General features: G+C 32.2%; 2 protein-coding genes across 2 annotated transcripts; one reads left to right on the top strand and one right to left on the bottom strand.

Moving 5' to 3' along the window:
- Nucleotides 1–1,181: 1,181 nt before the first annotated feature.
- Nucleotides 1,182–5,524, top strand: LOC125856907 (heterogeneous nuclear ribonucleoprotein 1-like). The gene is made up of 4 exons (XM_049536564.1): nucleotides 1,182–1,429; nucleotides 2,405–2,627; nucleotides 3,513–4,695; nucleotides 5,191–5,524. The coding sequence occupies exons 2-4, from the start codon at nucleotides 2,412–2,414 to the stop codon at nucleotides 5,202–5,204; spliced, it is 1,413 nt and encodes a 470-aa protein (XP_049392521.1). The 5' UTR covers nucleotides 1,182–1,429; nucleotides 2,405–2,411; the 3' UTR covers nucleotides 5,205–5,524.
- A 3,011-nt stretch (nucleotides 5,525–8,535) lies between these two features.
- Nucleotides 8,536–11,355, bottom strand: LOC125856908 (U-box domain-containing protein 4-like). The gene is made up of 2 exons (XM_049536565.1): nucleotides 9,719–11,355; nucleotides 8,536–9,028 (listed from the first exon to the last, which is right to left on the bottom strand). Exons 1-2 carry the CDS (start codon nucleotides 11,009–11,011, stop codon nucleotides 8,966–8,968), a joined length of 1,356 nt encoding a protein of 451 aa, XP_049392522.1. The 5' UTR covers nucleotides 11,012–11,355; the 3' UTR covers nucleotides 8,536–8,965.
- Between the last annotated feature and the right edge of the window lie 6,956 nt (nucleotides 11,356–18,311).

An 18,311-nucleotide genomic window follows, 5' to 3' on the forward strand; every position in this document is an offset into this window, starting at 1 on the left:
GTTTCGATACATCGTGTATGTCTCGATACATTGCATAAAATGATGTATTCGACTAGTACATTGCGTAAAGTAATGTTCCGATTCATCATGTACGTCTCAATATATCGCGTAAAATGATGTATCCGACTGAAACATTATGTAAAGTAGAAATTTTTCTAATTTTTTCAAGTGGTAGAGAATTTTAGATAATATAATATAAGTTGTGTATTTAAATAATTTTTCTTAATTTGAATCTACTTTTATTTCAAAATTAAATTACAAAAAATGTGTGAAACATAACAAACCAAAACTTTTATTATTCATTTTAGATCCCAAAAAAACTATTTTGCATCACTTTTATATGCATGTTTGATTATTCGTTTTTTTTAAGAACTAATAGCACAAAAGGAAAAGGGAATAAAATAAAATGAGAGACATTGAAAAAATTGAGAATCAGTGGGTAAAAAAATAAAATAAAATGAAGGCAATACTTCCACGTGGTTAATAACAAAAGGTCACATAATAAAAATAATATTTGAAATCCAACTATTCTAAATTAATCAAAAAGTTTTATTTTGAGAATAAAACGTTTTATTCTAATGTTATTTAAATTTATTAATCGAATTCAAGACGTTAAGTTATTTTGAAGGTTTTTAGAGATAATAATAGAAATGTTATTTAAATTATTTCTTTTTCCCAAAGTTTCCCACATAATAATGAGTTGTTTTCTTTTTGTATTTAAATTATCAAACACATTTTAACTATTAGTTATTTATTTTTTCTATCAAAATAATTATAATATTTGAGATAGAAAATAAAAATAAATAACAGTTGATATATATTATTATTATTATTATTATTTTAAAATAGGTAACTTTACCGTTGAAATATATTTCAATACATAAAATAGATTGAAAAAAAAAATGAATAATTAAAATGTGAAACTCGCTAAAATAAATAATTTAGACCATAAACTATTTATTTTTCAAATAGTACTTATAAAATAAAGGGAAATCAAAAGTCTCCATCTTCCACCCTCTTGTCAGCTTCAACATTTCTCACCAAGAGATAACCAAGTATAATATAATATACTAATATACTTTAATTAAATAGATACAAATATATAAGTATAGTAGTTGGTTATAACTTATATATGCAAATTGTATATATACCTATAATAATATATAATACGTATAAATTTTAGCCATTTCAGATTGTCAATCAGTTTTTTTTATACCACACTCTTTTTTTCTCTGACCTTCATCTTTTTCATTGATAAAAACTCCAACAATTTGAGACCAAAACTGAAAAATTTTAAGAAGAAGCAAAAAATAATAGAGAGGAAAAAGAAAAAGAGGGCATTTTAGCCCTCTGCCTTGTGCTTTATGCCTCTCTAGCAGATCTTGAATTTCAATCTTTTTTTTCTTCAATCTGAGCCTTCATCTTTTTGGTAAATTTGACCTCTTTAAGTTCTTCCATATATACATATTGATATATTTTTGGATGTTTCATATTAAAGATTCAATCTTTATGGATTTATCAGAATTCTGTTTTGTGGGTCTGTGTCTGTTTTCATAGTTGTTGGATGTTTGATGGTAAAGTTTCAATCGGTTGAATTAGAATTCTGGTTTGTGGGTCTGTGTCTGTTTTCATAGTTTTTGGATGTTTGATGATAAAGTTTCAATCTTCATGGTTTATTCAGAATTCTGGTTTGTGGGTCTGTATCTGTTTTCATAGTTTTTTGATGTTTGATGATAAAGTAAAGTTTCAACCTTTATGGTTTATTCAGAATTATGGTTTGTGGGTCTGTGTCTGTTTCCATAGTTGAATATTTCAAGTCAAAGCTTCAATCTTTATGACTTTTTCAAGAATTCTGGTTTGTGGGGTTTGTTGAATTTGGATTTGGTTGAAGATTAGAGATCTCTAGTTGAATTGTAGATTATACATTCTTTAATTGAGTATTGTAATCTCCAAGTTCTTAGTAGTTTCTTTTGTTTGAGATGATATTGTTTTTTTACTTCTAGTTGTATGATTCAGGTATCCGTAGTTTCTTTTCTCCGATGTGTATTAATAATCTGTTGCGACATTTGTTTTGTATTTTGCTATTTTGTTGTCACTTTTCTTTCTTACTTTCCTACATTGGTTACATTTCTTTAGAGTTGAGGGTCTATTGGAAACAAACTCTGCCCCACCAAGGTAGGGGTAAGGTCTGCATATATCATACCCTCCCCAGACCTCACTTATGGAATTCTTGTATGATTACACTGCGTATATTGTTGTTGTTTAGATCCTATGTTAAGCCTTTTGCTTTGATCAAGTGAATGATTTGAATTATAGTTGGAAGATCGTCTTTTGTTGACTCAATCAATTCACAATTATGTTAAGTTTCACTTTCGGATCGATGATTTCGTAATGTCATCTGCAGAGAGGAAATGGAGAGTGGCAAAGTATTTGTTGGAGGGATTTCTTGGGACACAAATGATGATAGGCTCAGAGAATATTTTCAAGCTTTTGGTGATGTAGTTGAAGCTGTGATCATGAAAGATCGAATCACTGGCCGTGCTCGTGGTTTTGGTTTTGTTGTCTTTGCAGACCCTTCCATTGCTGAAAAAGTTGTTAAAGAAAAACACATTATTGATGGTAGAACTGTAAGTAACCTCCGTGATTCTTGGACTTATTATTTTTTTATTACATCCTATATGGTGTTCTTTTGACGTTCTCATTGAACTGTTATGTCAAAATTTTTAAGCAAATCCACATGCTCTGACTATGAAGCTTAAAATCGAAGGTTAATTGTGTTCTTTTGGCGTTTTTATTGAAATGTTATGTCAATTTTCAAGTAAATCCACATGCTGTCTACGAAACATATTGAATGCTAATTGTGTCCGGATTTTTTCAAATTCTCCCTCTGAGATTCTTATTTGTGAGAATGCTAATTGTTGTTTTCTTGAGACCTGTAATAGCTTATGATTACAGTAAGATACATTGGAAATGCACTTTCATGAGATTTTCACAGTTCCATGTGTTGGATGTGTGTAAAATGCTGACACCGCATCACTTTGACCGAAGAAATTGATTTGGTTTGATGAGTGTTAGTATTACATATGTGAATCTGTTTGGAGCTATGCAATTGGAAGTAATGCAAGTACCAAGTTATAGCACGCTTGGTCACTAGCTCCAAATGATCTAATATAAAATATTGAATGTTAGAAAGCTAACATGTTGCATGAGATAAAAGGATGTAGCAGTTAGTGTTTGGAAATGTTGATCGAAAACCATGCTCAATTAAGCAGAATTAACTCAGCTGATTTAGGCTATTTATCATAAAATTATCTTTGAACGGTCAGTCAAGACTTTGTAACCTCTTATTTAGAAAACTGTACGTCCATAGCAAGGTAAGGAAACTCAAATAGTCCAGTAATTGTATTCTCAGCAAGACAACGTGTGTTGTTTTAGGTAAAGTCAGATATAATGTGAAATCTTATGATAAGAAACAAATGTATACTTTGTTGATTATTCCCTTTCAAAAACAGGTAGAGGCAAAAAAAGCTGTTCCGAGGGACGATCAACATGTTAATCGAACCAACGGAAGCATACAGGGTTCTCCAGGTCCTGCCCGCACCAGAAAGATTTTTGTCGGAGGTTTGGCATCCTCAGTCACTGAGAGCGACTTCAAGAAGTATTTTGACCAATTTGGGAAAATCACAGATGTCGTGGTGATGTATGACCATAACACACAAAGGCCTAGAGGTTTTGGATTCATCACATATGACTCAGAGGAAGCAGTTGACAATGTACTATGCAAAACATTTCATGAACTTAATGGTAAAAGGGTCGAAGTCAAGCGTGCTGTTCCAAAAGAGTTATCGCCTGGGCCAACCCAAAGCCAACTAGTAGGTAGATATAACCATGGCATGAACAGGGTAAACAATTTCCTTAATGTGTACACTCAAGGTTACAGTCCAAGCCTGATGGGAAACTATGGAGTCGGAACGGAAGGTAGATATTCTCCAATCTCCGTTGGTCGCAATGGATACTCTTTGTTTGGTCCAGCTGACTACAATATGGGAACAGAAATAGACTCCAGATTGAACTCAAGCTATGGTGGAAGTGGAAAGTTCAGTTCCATTCTTGGTTATGGACGTAACTTAAATTCCTTTCACAACGAGAATTCAAACAAATACAATGTTCCTGTCGGGCATGGCTCTGGAAGAGTTGGAAATGGTCCTGTGTTGAATTCAACAGGTCAGAACAAGTGGGAGAATGATAGTCTTTTTCATGGTACAAATTTTGCAAACGCTAGCATGTTTGTTGGTTCAGGAAGCGGGAATACAGGACTATCTGGTGTTTTTGGAGGTCTTGGAACAACATGGGGTACCTCTCCAATTTCTGGCCAAGGTGGACGTAACGGTTCTTTCAGCGATGACAACATCACTTTCAGCGGTGGACAGAATGGATTTGCAGGTGGGGCAGGGTATGGACAAAATGCAAGAAGCAATGCTGATGCTGAGTCATCATATGCTCCAACACAAAGTGTTCATGCAAACACTTTTGGGGATTTTTATGGAACGGTAAGCAGTTCGATTTTTGAGGACTCTACTTGGCGTGCATCCTCTCCAGAGCTAGACAGCGCTGGAGCTCTTAGTTATGGACTCGGGAGTGCAGACTCCCTCAGCTATGTGGGTGGTTATAGTGTTGCAAATAGATCAACTAGAGGTAAAAGTAATTTCCCTATTCCTTTTTTTGGGTCTTTCTATTTAATATTACTTTTTGATATATTTTAAATGCACAAGAACTGATTAAATGGTAGACCAGGACTGTTCTACAATATGGAAGGGTAAACAAAATGAGGAGGATGTGCGGGGGTAGAATTTAGCCGGAAACCAAATGATATTATTGCTGATTTTGCATAGAACATTTCTCTCATTGATAAGCAATAACATGCTTCTTGTTGTCCTCTATGTTTGCTCGGATCCAACAAAATGGCACCACTCCATATCAGATCCTCCAAATATGAATAACTTTTGGAGGATCCGACGCACACCCGTCAACATTTTTGAAGGATCCAAGCAACATGAGTTGTACTAGATACTAGAAACAAAACTTTAGCCAAAAGCACAGACCATGATGTTCCATGTCCTGCATTTACTATGAACTTGCTTCGTTGGCGTCCTTCTTACGTTTACTTACATTCTCTTGTTTTTTCTTCAGGTATTGCTGCCTAGGAAGATTAATGTATGGAATTTGGATATCGAATATTTAATGTAGGTGGAAAATACAGCATGATCAAAGTCAGAGATTGTGGATTAAGCATACTTCAGGCTAAAGGTACATTCACTTAGAGCTAATTCAATACCAACTATAGAGCTTTATCGTCAACAATTGTTTACAACGTAAAGGGACTTCCTTGTAACGTTTGAACATAGTGTTTCTTTACTATAGGCCTTCATTTTCTTTCTTCTTTTCTACATTTGGCATTTGATTGAGATGTAAAGTTGGATAACGGAATATACTTGCGATAATTGTACCAATGCATATTGGGTGATACTATGAAACTTAAAGCAAATGTTCATTTTATTGTTGAGATTCTTTTCTTCGTTTCTACGTTCTCTACTAGAGTGTCCAACAACCGTTCTGGTGGTTGTTGAGTTGTTATCTTTCCCTTTCTGGATATATGTTGCTTGCAAATTCGATCAACTTTTCAGTTTCTTGGTAAACTTCTATACAAATGATGTTTCAAATTCTTTCACACTGTTGTGTTAATAATATTATGTTATCATGATGGTAAGTGAAAGATTCATATAGCCGATTCCAATTTTGTTTTTGTTTTCAAAAATTTAGATTGATTATAAATTTTTGGCCCTTTTAGCCCCCCTATCAACACTTCAAAATTGTAAAATATAGTTGGGATGGTCCATCAAGAAAAGGTGAGGAGTCCAAATCAAATTTGGTTAAAATTAAGGGGGAATTTATGAGTGCTTCATGCTTGTCATATACTTTTCCTTTGGCTTATTATCTATCAAATTCAAAAGAAATTAAAAACTAAATATAAAAGAAGTTTTGACATATTGTGCTTATCTTGAAAAGCTCACTAAGCATTAAGCTTATTGTATGTAGTCTTTTCTTGCATTCTACAAGAAAAACTATTTTCATCGCATGAACATGTAATCACATGGGGATAAAATTTTATTGTTACGTCAAGGCTGAATAGACAAAGTTGCCAAATAGCTCGACGATATGCAATATATCTTCTATTAGTGATTTCGCCTTAGGATTAAGGGTGTGTTCAATATGTAGTAAATAAAATTTCCTTAAAAATGAAGAATATAAATTTTCGAGGGGTAATATGGAAAATAAGTTCTGCAAGTGATATTCTACATCGACTGTGTCCTTTCCACGCCCCAATTTTTTTTATTTCTTTATAGGAGAGCACAAATCTCTTTTTTCTGATGCGAATTTGACACGACATAGGAGAAGCCGCCCTGGATTGATCAAGAAAGATCTTTTGTTCTTCTTATGTATAAAATCGTGATTGAATCCGCATATGTTTGGTAAAGAGAATAATCTTATCCTTTGAGAATAATAAAAAATGGACAGTGTTCAATTGAAACATGCCAGAATACGATTAACCTTTGGATTTGAAATCACTGCTTATATACCCGATATTGGCCATAATTCACAAGAACATTATGTAGTCTTAGTAAGAGGGGAAAGGGTTAAGGATTTATCCGGTGTGAGATATCACATTGTTCAAGGAACCCTAGATATTGTCGGAGTAAAGGATCGTCAACGGGCGGTCTAGTGCGTTGCAGATTCTTATCCACCCACAGAATTCATAGAATCAAGAAATTACATGTATATATTTATACATATTATGGATTATACCTACTGCCCATTGTTTTCTCGAAGATTGCTAGAAAACTGAAATATTGAAAGTGAAATTGTCCCATCCAAACAGCAAGACAAATGATACAACTTGTTGTGACAACTAATGCCCTCTTTATCTGTCAAATGTACTTATAGAAACAACACAACATGTTATAACAAACAAGGTACGTTTTTTCTCCCAATTTATGTAAAAGTATTTGACTAGAAACAAGATTTAAGATAAAAGAAAGACATTAAAGATTTGTAGTTTAAAATAAGTCATAAATATGTGAGGAGTAAACTGATTTTTTAGTTAAAGCATAAAGAGATTTTACTCGTTGATGTCAACTATTGGAGGGGTTGGGTGGGGGAGGGGGGGGGGTCTGTGGAACCCAAACCAATTCACGGGGTTTTTCAAATCGCCAGTGGGATACACACGAAATACATGCAGGATCATCATTTAGCGAAGGTAAAATACCTTAGATGATTTCTACCATCTATCTAAATATTGGTCAACAAGATTACTTGTATTGGTGAGAGATATCTCGAGAAATACTCGAAGTCATCACAAGCTGGCTTGGACATAACCTATCATTTTTTTAAAAAAATAAAAAAGAGCCCACACTGTTTACACCATTTTGCATAGGTCATTGGCTACAAGTAGGACCAATCCACAGCAACTTCTATACCCTTTACAACAAGGAGTAATAATTCAAAAGGACCCCCCACCTCCACCCCATGCCTTTGAGCAAATGCAGTGCTCATTTTGGTCCATATAAAAGTGGAGAGCAATTAAATTTCAACTGTCACAACCCTCTATTTGTACTACTAAATGATTAATGACTCAGAGAGAACTTTATCAAACATATCATATGCCACAGTTTGAGAGTTGTGAGATACTACTAGTATTCCAAAGGGTCCCATGGCATGATACATTAACAAAAACTATTTCACTATCACCTGAATTTAACTTTATTGGAGCCAAATAGAATTAAGTATTGGATTATCAAAAAAAAATGTAGAAGAGGGGACACACGCCCGATGAAATGGTCTTGTGGTCAATGAAGTGAGAGAAGAACCATGAGTTCTCAGTTCATATTCTGTAGGCAAAAAATATTAGGCACCGATACCTATGCAGGTGAGAAATAATACGTATCCTCCGTTTAAAGTGGAAGAAGAACCATGAATTTCCAGGTTCAAATCTGGTCAAATCTTAGCAAAGGTTATAAAGTACAAGAAGAAAGATGAGTTCTCAAGTTCAAATCCGAACACCAAGTGACAGGTATCAGGTTTGAATAGTCGAAATTCGCACCAACTAGTTGGTATACCAGTGTAAAACAAAAAGGGTTGGAGGACCACATGGTGTGGCTAACCAACTCATTTAAGCATACCTTTGAACACATCTCAATTGACTAAAGCTTAAGCAAACTCTGCCAGCTAAAAAGTCATAATGCACTATGGATATAGACAAAATATAAGCATAATAAGATAATTACAAGTATATATTAGGAAAAATGATGCTAATAAGGAGAGGTGGGGCTGCTATACCCTCTGTATTCACACCAAACGGAAAATATAAACATCTGATACTCTTCTAGTTGTATAGATGGAGACACAAATTTAATAGCTGTAAAAATGCCAACAACCCAACCTTGAAGAAAAAAATTGAGCTTTGACATATTTCAGTCATAGAAAATCAAGAAAATATCTCATTACTGGACATATTGTTCAAGAACCAAAAAAGACTAAAGCATACTGAAATAGTAGCTTTTTTACACACTAAAGAATCAGAAAATTAGTAACCCTTTCAGAAGAATTTGGACCACCCAAACAAAACTAAGGGATCATTATCAAATTCTTACCAAACAACCTGACAGATAATAATTCAAAAGGGACATGAGAACCCTTCCCACCACCCTTGCCAGCTCCTATGTAATAACTTGGTTAAAAATTTACCTAAATTGGTCAGTTTCCTTAAACTAACTTGATATTTATTTTCTTGATTACCTTGACATATGTCATGAACTTCTAAATTTATAAACCACTCTGTACAAACTCTTCAAATAACTTCCTATAAACAGAAAATACTCAAATGTAGAAGACCGTCTAAGCTACCTCGCTAAGGAGTTGAAGTAGAAGCTTCTTGTCTTGATTCCCTCAAGTATGTCAGTAATGTTTCTGCCTGCCGAAAACAACCAAGCTTCATTAAGATTAAATCATTCGATAAAAGACTACTATAAAAATGCATACGCAAGATCATGCATCACAATCACTGAAAGCAATCATGTTACCAGCATTCAGTGTCTACATCATAACAAGCACCAATTTTCAAAATATGACACTAACAAATTCAAGAAAACACAGTATTCATTAATGGCACATGGCAACTATAAAGGTCCATACCCAAAATTCCTTTTTATCCCCTCATCTTTTCCATGTTCATCTACCAAATCTATACCCAAAAATGGGAACACTCCATGTGACTATTTTTAGAACTTAGAAGTGAAAATCTTGACATATTTCACTACTAATTTCAAAACATAAATTTGAAGTTTGACCTTAATATTTGTTATAAGTTGGTACCATTATTCAAATAAACTGCTATTTTTCTCATCCCAAAGGTATACATGAATCAATCAATCAACTAAATATCAATCTCAATTAGTAGGATTTGGTTGTAATATCCATTTTGAATCTCCATTAAACTCCATTCATGTCTAACAATTACACCTAAGTAATACCTACTTATAATTCAAAGGGTAAATGGCGATTAAATGACATATAAAGGATAAAAATTCAATCTTTATGGTAAAAAATAAGCATAAGTAATTGATCAAGATTTCCTTCCAATGGAATCAAACAGGAAACTCACCTTGTGCTTAGCTTTAGCAGTTCCGGTCTGCGACAAGGCGACGAGAGGAGGGATTCCTCCTTCCCTAACAAGAAGTCCTCTATTCCTTACACTATCAACACATAGCTGCAAAAGAGTCATCACTGCAAATTCCTTCCCTTTATCCGATCCATCTTCAATCACTTCCACAAGTGCAGCAATTCCTCCTTCCTCAACTATACTTTCTTGCCCCATCTCGATACCCGTTAAGCTACTTAACACCACCATAGCCTTCTCAGCTAACCCTGTTCCCTCCTCACACACTAACCCCACCAATGGTTTCACAGCACCAGCACTCACCGCCCGTTCTTTATTCAATCTCACCGTGCATAGCTTATACAACGTCGTTAGAGCATCCTTCTTTCCCCGATTTGTCCCGTTTATTAACAGCGCCACTAATGGGGCAATAGCACCACAAGCACCAATGGATAACTTATTCTCATCTATCAAAGCTAAGCTTAGCAACCCACAAGCTGCATTCTGTTTCGAAGTTTCAGTGCCCGTTTTCAACACGTAAATCAAAGATTTTATCGCCCCGGAGTTTGTAATTAAGGTTTTATTCGGTTCGTGAAGCGACAGATTGAGAAGAGCTGTTACAGCGTGTTCCTGAGTCCGTGGATCGGAGCACCGGAGAAGTGGTAACAATGCCGGAATAGCACCAGACTCTCCGATTAAAGCACGATTATCAGCTCGATTTTTAGCTAAAAACCTCAATTTCTCCGCCGCCGATCTTTTCACGGCAACCGACGGTGACTGTAAACTGTCGACGCAGAGTTTCACCGTCGGCTGAAGATCCTCCGGCTCAATGCTTTCCATTATCTCTGTCGAAAACGTCTCCCGCTGCAGAAACCCTACACAAGGTTCCGGTTCCGGTTCAGGTTCACTAACGGAGCTCTGATTCGGATCCGAATTTGGGATGTAAGCTAAACGTTCCAACTCGCCGGAAATATCACTGCTATACGCCGAGAAATCACTGAAAGTATGGGAAATTTCCAGAAATTCCACATCGGAAAAAGAAGATTTATCAACCGGCGGCTTCTTCGCTAGCTCAGTAAGGCGAAAATCAACGACGGAATCTGTAAGGTTCTCATAAACCGGACCGGAGTTTTCGTAGTCGGTTTGGTACAAATTGGACCGGATAGTGCGCATGGACCGGCCGATTGAACGTCGGTGAACTTTGCCGGAGGACGGCGGTGGAGTATAGTAATAAGGCCGTGTTTGGGAGTAATGGGTAGTAGAAGAAACATGAGAATGAGAATTTTCTAGCGAAACCATATTTGGAAACTTTGCAAAAACAGAGTTTCAATTAGTCAAATGTGAGTTCAAAAATCTCAGATTTGGAGAAAAGGGTGGCTCTTTTAATGGGTTTTAAGAAATTTTCATGGCGGAAAATGTGAATAAAAAGGGAAGAAATGAAATTCAGAAACAGAGCAAGAACGATGGAGTTTTCAAATGTGTTTGAAGAATTGTTAGGTTTGGTGAAAAGGGTGTTTTTTGATGTTGGTTTAAGAAATTTTCATGGTGGAATTTGAGAAGAAAGTGGAACTGAGAGAGAACTCGAATGAGTGATGAAAATGGTGGATTTATAGAGAGTGGAAGAAGAAGAAAGGATGAGATGAGTGGATTCGTCTATTTGGTGGCATTTTGATTTTATTAATTATTATTAATTAATAAAATCCCTTATAAGAAATTAATGGCTAGTATTTGTTTCTATACTGAAATCCAATGAAATTCGAATTCATATGTCGTTGCAAGACTTTTTAAATCTGAATTCATGTATATTGTAATAGAAATGAAGTACTAACTTTGAGTTTGAATTTTTTTTATCAAGAATAAATAGATGAATTCTAAATCATTCTATTATAATTAATGTTGGTTATTATTATGTATAGTTTAAGAACATTGCATTCACTTGCATACTTCCTAAATCTGAATTCACACGTGGTAGATTTGTCGTCTTCCAAAGTTTCCTAAATTTAAATTCACACATTAAAATGTTTAGTTAAGAATGGATGTATCTCTGGATCAACCTTGATTTCAAAAAATTTAATAAAGAACGGATGGATTTCAAATCCTTCCATTACGATCCAGATTATTAATGGTTAACATTAGTTATTATAATGTATGTCTAAGAATGCTTCATACTTCCTAAATCTGAATTCACACGTAAACTTTCTGCCTTCCAAAGTTTCCTAAATCTGAATTCACACATTAAAATATTTAATTAAGAATAGATGAATCTCTTGGATAAGCCTCGAAGTCGAAATATTTAGTTAAGAATGAATGGATTTCAAATCATTCCACTATTACTACTTGTAGTGTTAGAATGTAAAGTAAGTTTTTTACTTTTTAAGTCTTATGATCTTAAATTAAAAATAAATGAAATATAATGACATCACTCCAATATAGATGATAGATATAATATTTTAATTCAATTCATTATCAAAAGTTGGCTCCTAAATAAAAATTGTCCAACAAAAGGCTCATTCCAACCAATGTGAGAGATTTAACTGTCTTAGATAGATCATATGAAAAATTAAAATTTAAAAATTAATAAAAAATTCTTTAATAAATAATTAAAAAGTAAAATAAAATAAATAAATTAAAAGGAGAAAGTAATCTTCTAGATTAATTTATAAAAGGTATAGTGACCAATATTTATTTAACTTCTCAAATTAGTAAGTGTCACTATCTGTGCTATCATAAAGTATTTGAACCCACATAGGAAAAAAGTGGGTAAGGTGAAATACTGCCGTCAATCATAAAAAAAATTAAAATTAATAAAAGTTTCTGCCGTCATAATTTTTTTTTTGTGTCACATTCATTCTTTCTAATTCCATCAATTTTTTCCAGATAAAAACAACACTTACTTTATTTGTTTTTCATTCTATATTAAGTATTCATATTGAAATTAATTGAAATTTAAAATTTGTATTGAAAAATTCAATATCTTATTAAGGTCAATTATAGAGTTATATAGATGAAGTTTCAATAGAGATGAGATTTCATCTTAGTTATTTGAGTGTTTTTTTTATACACAAAAATAGTTAATTTGACCTTGATAATAGAAATTTGTCTGTTAAAAATTTTGAACGTTTAAAAATACGATAATATCGTTGTTGGAATATTAATCTTGTTCCTCAAAGTTCAAGCCAAATATAAACCGTTTCGTTTAGTTTAAATGTTGATTTAACCCTTTTTCCTTAAAAAAATGTGTAGCTTAAAAAGCTTATATCGTTAATCAATAATAAGAAATTGAATTGAGCTCATTTTGCCCCTAAAAAAATAACGCAGTTTAGAAACAATGACCCTAATATTTCTGTGGATTGTACTAAATAAATGCTACACGGTTGAGTTAATTACAACTTAAAAACAATAATTTATATTGCTAACTAAAAGGATCATGTTTATTCTTGTTTAAGTACATGAAAAATATTAAAACGTTAGATTAGAGCACGACCAAACAATATTAATTATGTCATACTATTTTTAATCACATGATATTTGACAAGTCATACGCATTAATTTTGTCGTTGACGAATTTGAGGAAGATTAATTGAGGGGTGTGGTCGGTACGAAAGAAAATATTGATTTTTTTAAAAAAAATAAATGTTTTTTCGAGCTTCATCATGATTTAGATTTTTGGGGTTTTAAAAAGGAAAAATTATATATAATAGCAAATTATTAATTCAAATTAAATGCTATAAATATACTTTGATTTAATTGTATCATATAGCAAACTATTGCTATTTTCGCCACTCTCCCTGGTGGAATCTCGCTCACCACTCTCGTTTGGTGGCAGTCTCTCTCGCTTTTATACAAATACAAATGTATAAAATGTGTTTGTGTTTGTATAAAGCGAGAGGAAATTGTATATATACATATATTTTCGTTCCCCTCTCTCCCCTCTCCCAGATCTCGCTCGCCACTCTCCCAAATCTCGCTCGCCACTCTCCCAAATCTCGCTCGCCACCCTCCCAAATCTCACTCGCCACCCTCGCCTCTCTCGCTTATACAAACAGAAACGAAATGTATAAATTGCGCTTCTGTTTGTATAAAGCGAGAGAAAATTATACATACACATGCAAATACATATATCTTCGTCTTATACACTTATAATTATGCAATACAAATATTTCCCTGCCCAGTTTTCTTTTGCCTTTCTCTCTTTCTCGTTTTATACATACACATATTATACAATTGATCTTTTGTATACAACTGTTTTATTTTGTATATGTATAGCAAATTATACAACTGCTTTCTTTGTATATGTAGAGTGAATTATACAATTGTTTTTTTTGTATATGTATAGCGAATTATACATATATATGTTTGCTATGGAGCGCAATTATGCAAACTTTGTTATAACATACAAATATGAATTTTATATTTGCTATATGTGAAAATTGCTCTTTGAAGAAAAAATACTAAATTATGATTATTATTATTTTGAAGTTTTTGATGTGTATAAGCACATGAATTTTTTAGAAAATTATTATCTAACTCTGTTTCACCTGAAATTTGAAGGGTCTATCTCAAACAAACTGGGCTTCACCATGACTATATAACTTTTATTTTATTTTTTGCGTTTCAAGGTCCTGAAATTCAAAATTAGGATTATTAGAGCTTTCGATGCGTATAAACACACATTTTTTTGAAAATTTGTCATCAAGACTTGCCCCGAAATCTTGAAGGTCCATTCCAGACGTTTCACCATGATTGACATAGCTTTTTTTTTAACGTTTTAGGGTTCTAAAATTTGAATTCATGATTACAGTATTTTTTTAGTGTATATATTTTTCGAGAAATTGTTGTTGGACTCCATTTTTTTTTCTAAAATTCAGAGGGTCCATCCCAAACGACATGAGTTTTGCCATGAGTGACGTCACTTTTTCTTTTGTTGAGTTTTGTCCTAAAATGTTATATCGTGATTATTTGAGTTTTCTGTTAGCATGTGATTTTTTTCTTGAAAAAATGTTGGTGAATTCTGCTGGCCTTAAAATTCAAAGGATCTATCCAAAACGGCCTAAATTTGCAAGGACTATGTCCAAACACCTCCTTGTCTAGATTTTTTTTTTTTTGTGAGCAATTGAAAATTGAACATCGAAAGCAAAAAGGATTAAATCATCGAATCCAAATATTCGAGTGGAAGTTAGAGAAGAANTTTGCGTTTCAAGGTCCTGAAATTCAAAATTAGGATTATTAGAGCTTTCGATGTGTATAAACACACATTTTTTTTGAAAATTTGTCGTCAAGACTCTATTTGCCCCGAAATCTTGAAGGTCCATTCTAGACGTTTCACCATGATTGACATAGCTTTTTTTTAACGTTTTAGGGTTCTAAAATTTGAATTCATGATTACAGTATTTTTTAGTGTATATATTTTTCGAGAAATTGTTGTTGGACTCCATTTTTTTTTCTAAAATTCAGAGGGTCCATCCCAAACGGCATGAGTGACGTCACTTTTTCTTTTGTTGAGTTTTGTCCTAAAATGTTATATCGTGATTATTTGAGTTTTCTGTTAGCATGTGATTTTTTTCTTGAAAAAATGTTGGTGAATTCTGCTGGCCTTAAAATTCAAAGGATCTATCCAAAACGGCCTAAATTCGCAAGGACTATGTCCAAACACCTCCTTGTCTAGATTTTTTTTTTTTTGTGAGCAATTGAAAATTGAACATCGAAAGCAAAAAGGATTAAATCATCGAATCCAAATATTCGAGTGGAAGTTAGAGAAGAACACTATCACAATTTTGATACACTTATTTTATCAATCAAGATCATTTACAACATGATCGATATATTACAATTCATATAATAAGGTTATTCGATCAAATAAAAAGTAATTACGAACTTTGTCATTAATTCAAATTTCAAGAGTCAAATAATAGAAATTTTTTGAAAAACGCATGAATTAGTCGTGTTATGTTCTCCATAAATAGTACTTCCTCAGTGTCTAATTACTTGTCCATTTTGACAAATCAAAAAAGGACAAAAAAATTTTACTCATTATACCCTCAATTAATTACTTTGAAAATGGTAGTACTAGTTTTTAATTCATCAACTTCATAATTAATAGGGGTAAAATGATAAACTCACTATATCAATTATTGTTTTCTTAATAGGTGTGTTAATTCAAAAGTGAACAACTAATTAGGGACAGAGGGAGTATTATCTAGTTTTAATTGTTAGTTGGTGAGATGTACTTCTTCGGAATTCAAATCAAAATATTATTNATAAATAGTACTCCCTCAGTCCCTAATTACTTGTCCATTTTGACAAATCAAGAAAGGACAAAAAAATTTACCCATTATACCCTTAATTAATTACTTTGAAAATGGTAGTACTAGTTTTTAATTCATCAACTTCATAATTAATAGGGGTAAAATGATAAACTCACTATATCAATTATTGTTTTCTTAATAGGTGTGTTAATTCAAAAGTGAACAACTAATTAGGGACAGAGGGAGTATTATCTAGTTTTAATTGTTAGTTGGTGAGATGTACTTCTTCGGAATTCAAATCAAAATATTATTTCTCATTGAAAAAGTTCATCTTTTAATTTAATATTTATTAAGTATTAGGAGTAGGGCTACTATTTTTGAAGTTTTTTTGTTTTGATTCTCCGACAATCTTAAAGCCAAATTAAACCTACTTATTTAATTTACAGTGAAGTCTGTATTAATACGAATCGTAGTGTAATGGTTCAGAAATTATCAATTCCAATTTCAATTAGAAATCTTATAATTGAGTCTCAAATCACCAAAATTCAAGATAAAAAATGAACATTTCAATTTTTTACTATTTTTTTGATATTACAAAAAAAAAAAGAGAGGAATAAAGTAGTGAAGTAGCAACAAATTAAATTGAGTATAATTATACGTCAAGTTAAATTACGTAGACAACTTTCGTTTTCTCCTCACTTTTCAATTGGGCCGTCGAAAGATAACGTATCTTATTCTCATTCATATTTCATTTTCAAAATATCATAGTATCCCTTTCTTAGATGATGTTTCCACGAAATTTCATATATATATTTGGTATCTTATAAAAGGACAATAAAGAGAGACAAATATATATTTTTATAAATCTTTTGTCAAAACAAATGCCATTTAAATATTAGATTCATATTAGTTAATTACGAATAATATTATTATTATTTATTAATATCATAGTCAGATATGGAGACAACATTATTATAGGATGTGTGCAAGAAACTAAGATGTAAACGTACGTACTTCCTTCTTAGTGGGTTGTATAAATATATACTATAAATAGATTTATTTATTCCAAAAACAAAGTTAATTGTAAAAAAAATAAAAATTATATTGTTACCTTTTTCAGGAGTATCATATCTTAATTATTCATTGTTATCTTTTAGCGAGAAAAAAACGTTAATTAGTGACTCAATAACAATAAATTAATAATATTTTTTTGATTTAATTTATCGATCAGTTTAATTTTTGCGCACCAAATTGATGATGGAATCCACCAAATTAAAATCCAAGTTTGGTACTGCTCCTCCGCCAAATATCAACTGTTTAATTGTTAGGTAATGTCTGATGTTTCATATCCTCTTTAAACATTTTTATTTGCACACTTTAACTTGATCAAGCAACAAAATAAAACTACCACTTAATTTTAGTGAAATTTAGTTCATTCTGTCTCAATTTATGTGACGAGTACTAATAGATATTTTGATTGAATCAACAAGAAAAGAAGAAAATAACAATATCTTTTCACACGAAAAAATTAGAAAGATTTTTAGTATTTCAATGAGAATTTGTTTCTAACCATGCATTTTCTTAGTGAGCTAGTCCGGTCAGGAATAAGGTGGAAAAAATATCACATTTTGAAACACAAATTTCTCATTAATTCTTGGTGGAAAAAGTCCTTGTTTGCGTATATACGCAATTTAAGAAAGAAAAAATTAATAACTTTTGAAACTTGGAATCTAAAACAAATCACAGATTTAAATCATTAATCAATTACTTCTCATTGTCCATAAGCACTTAAAATCATTAATGAAGCATAAAATAGATGATTAGTGGCTTAATACCAAAGATTCATACATAATTATATATCATGACTAGCATAATTAGATACCTAATTAATTTAAACATTTTAGCGGCTCCTTCTGAATTCTTTTGGCTTATATATAATGATGAAAGGAAAAAACAACAAATCAATTGTTTTTTTTAACCATATGAAATTAGAACCATTGCATAATGCCATTATTAATTAGAAATAATATAATGTCCCTAAGATTTCTAGTGATTTGTTTCTATTAAATGCAACATTGCTTAGTTGTTTAAAAATTCAAATAAGATTTTTATTGCTAATTAAAAAGATTATGTTTGTCCTTTTCTAGTACATGAAAATTATCAAAAGTGTGTTAAGGTATATTTTGTCGAATGTACTTGTAAATCACATGATTATAAGTAACATGCCACACGCGTTAATTTGTGTACTACAAAATTTTAATATTTGTTTATTGGCAATAATATTAGCGCTAACTATAATAATTAGATTATTTACTTTGTGCATTGGGCTGAAGTTTACATGATAACCCAACAAA

This window comes from Solanum stenotomum, chromosome 2 (genome assembly GCF_019186545.1).
Source record: "Solanum stenotomum isolate F172 chromosome 2, ASM1918654v1, whole genome shotgun sequence".
NCBI classification, from domain to species: Eukaryota; Viridiplantae; Streptophyta; class Magnoliopsida; order Solanales; family Solanaceae; genus Solanum; species Solanum stenotomum.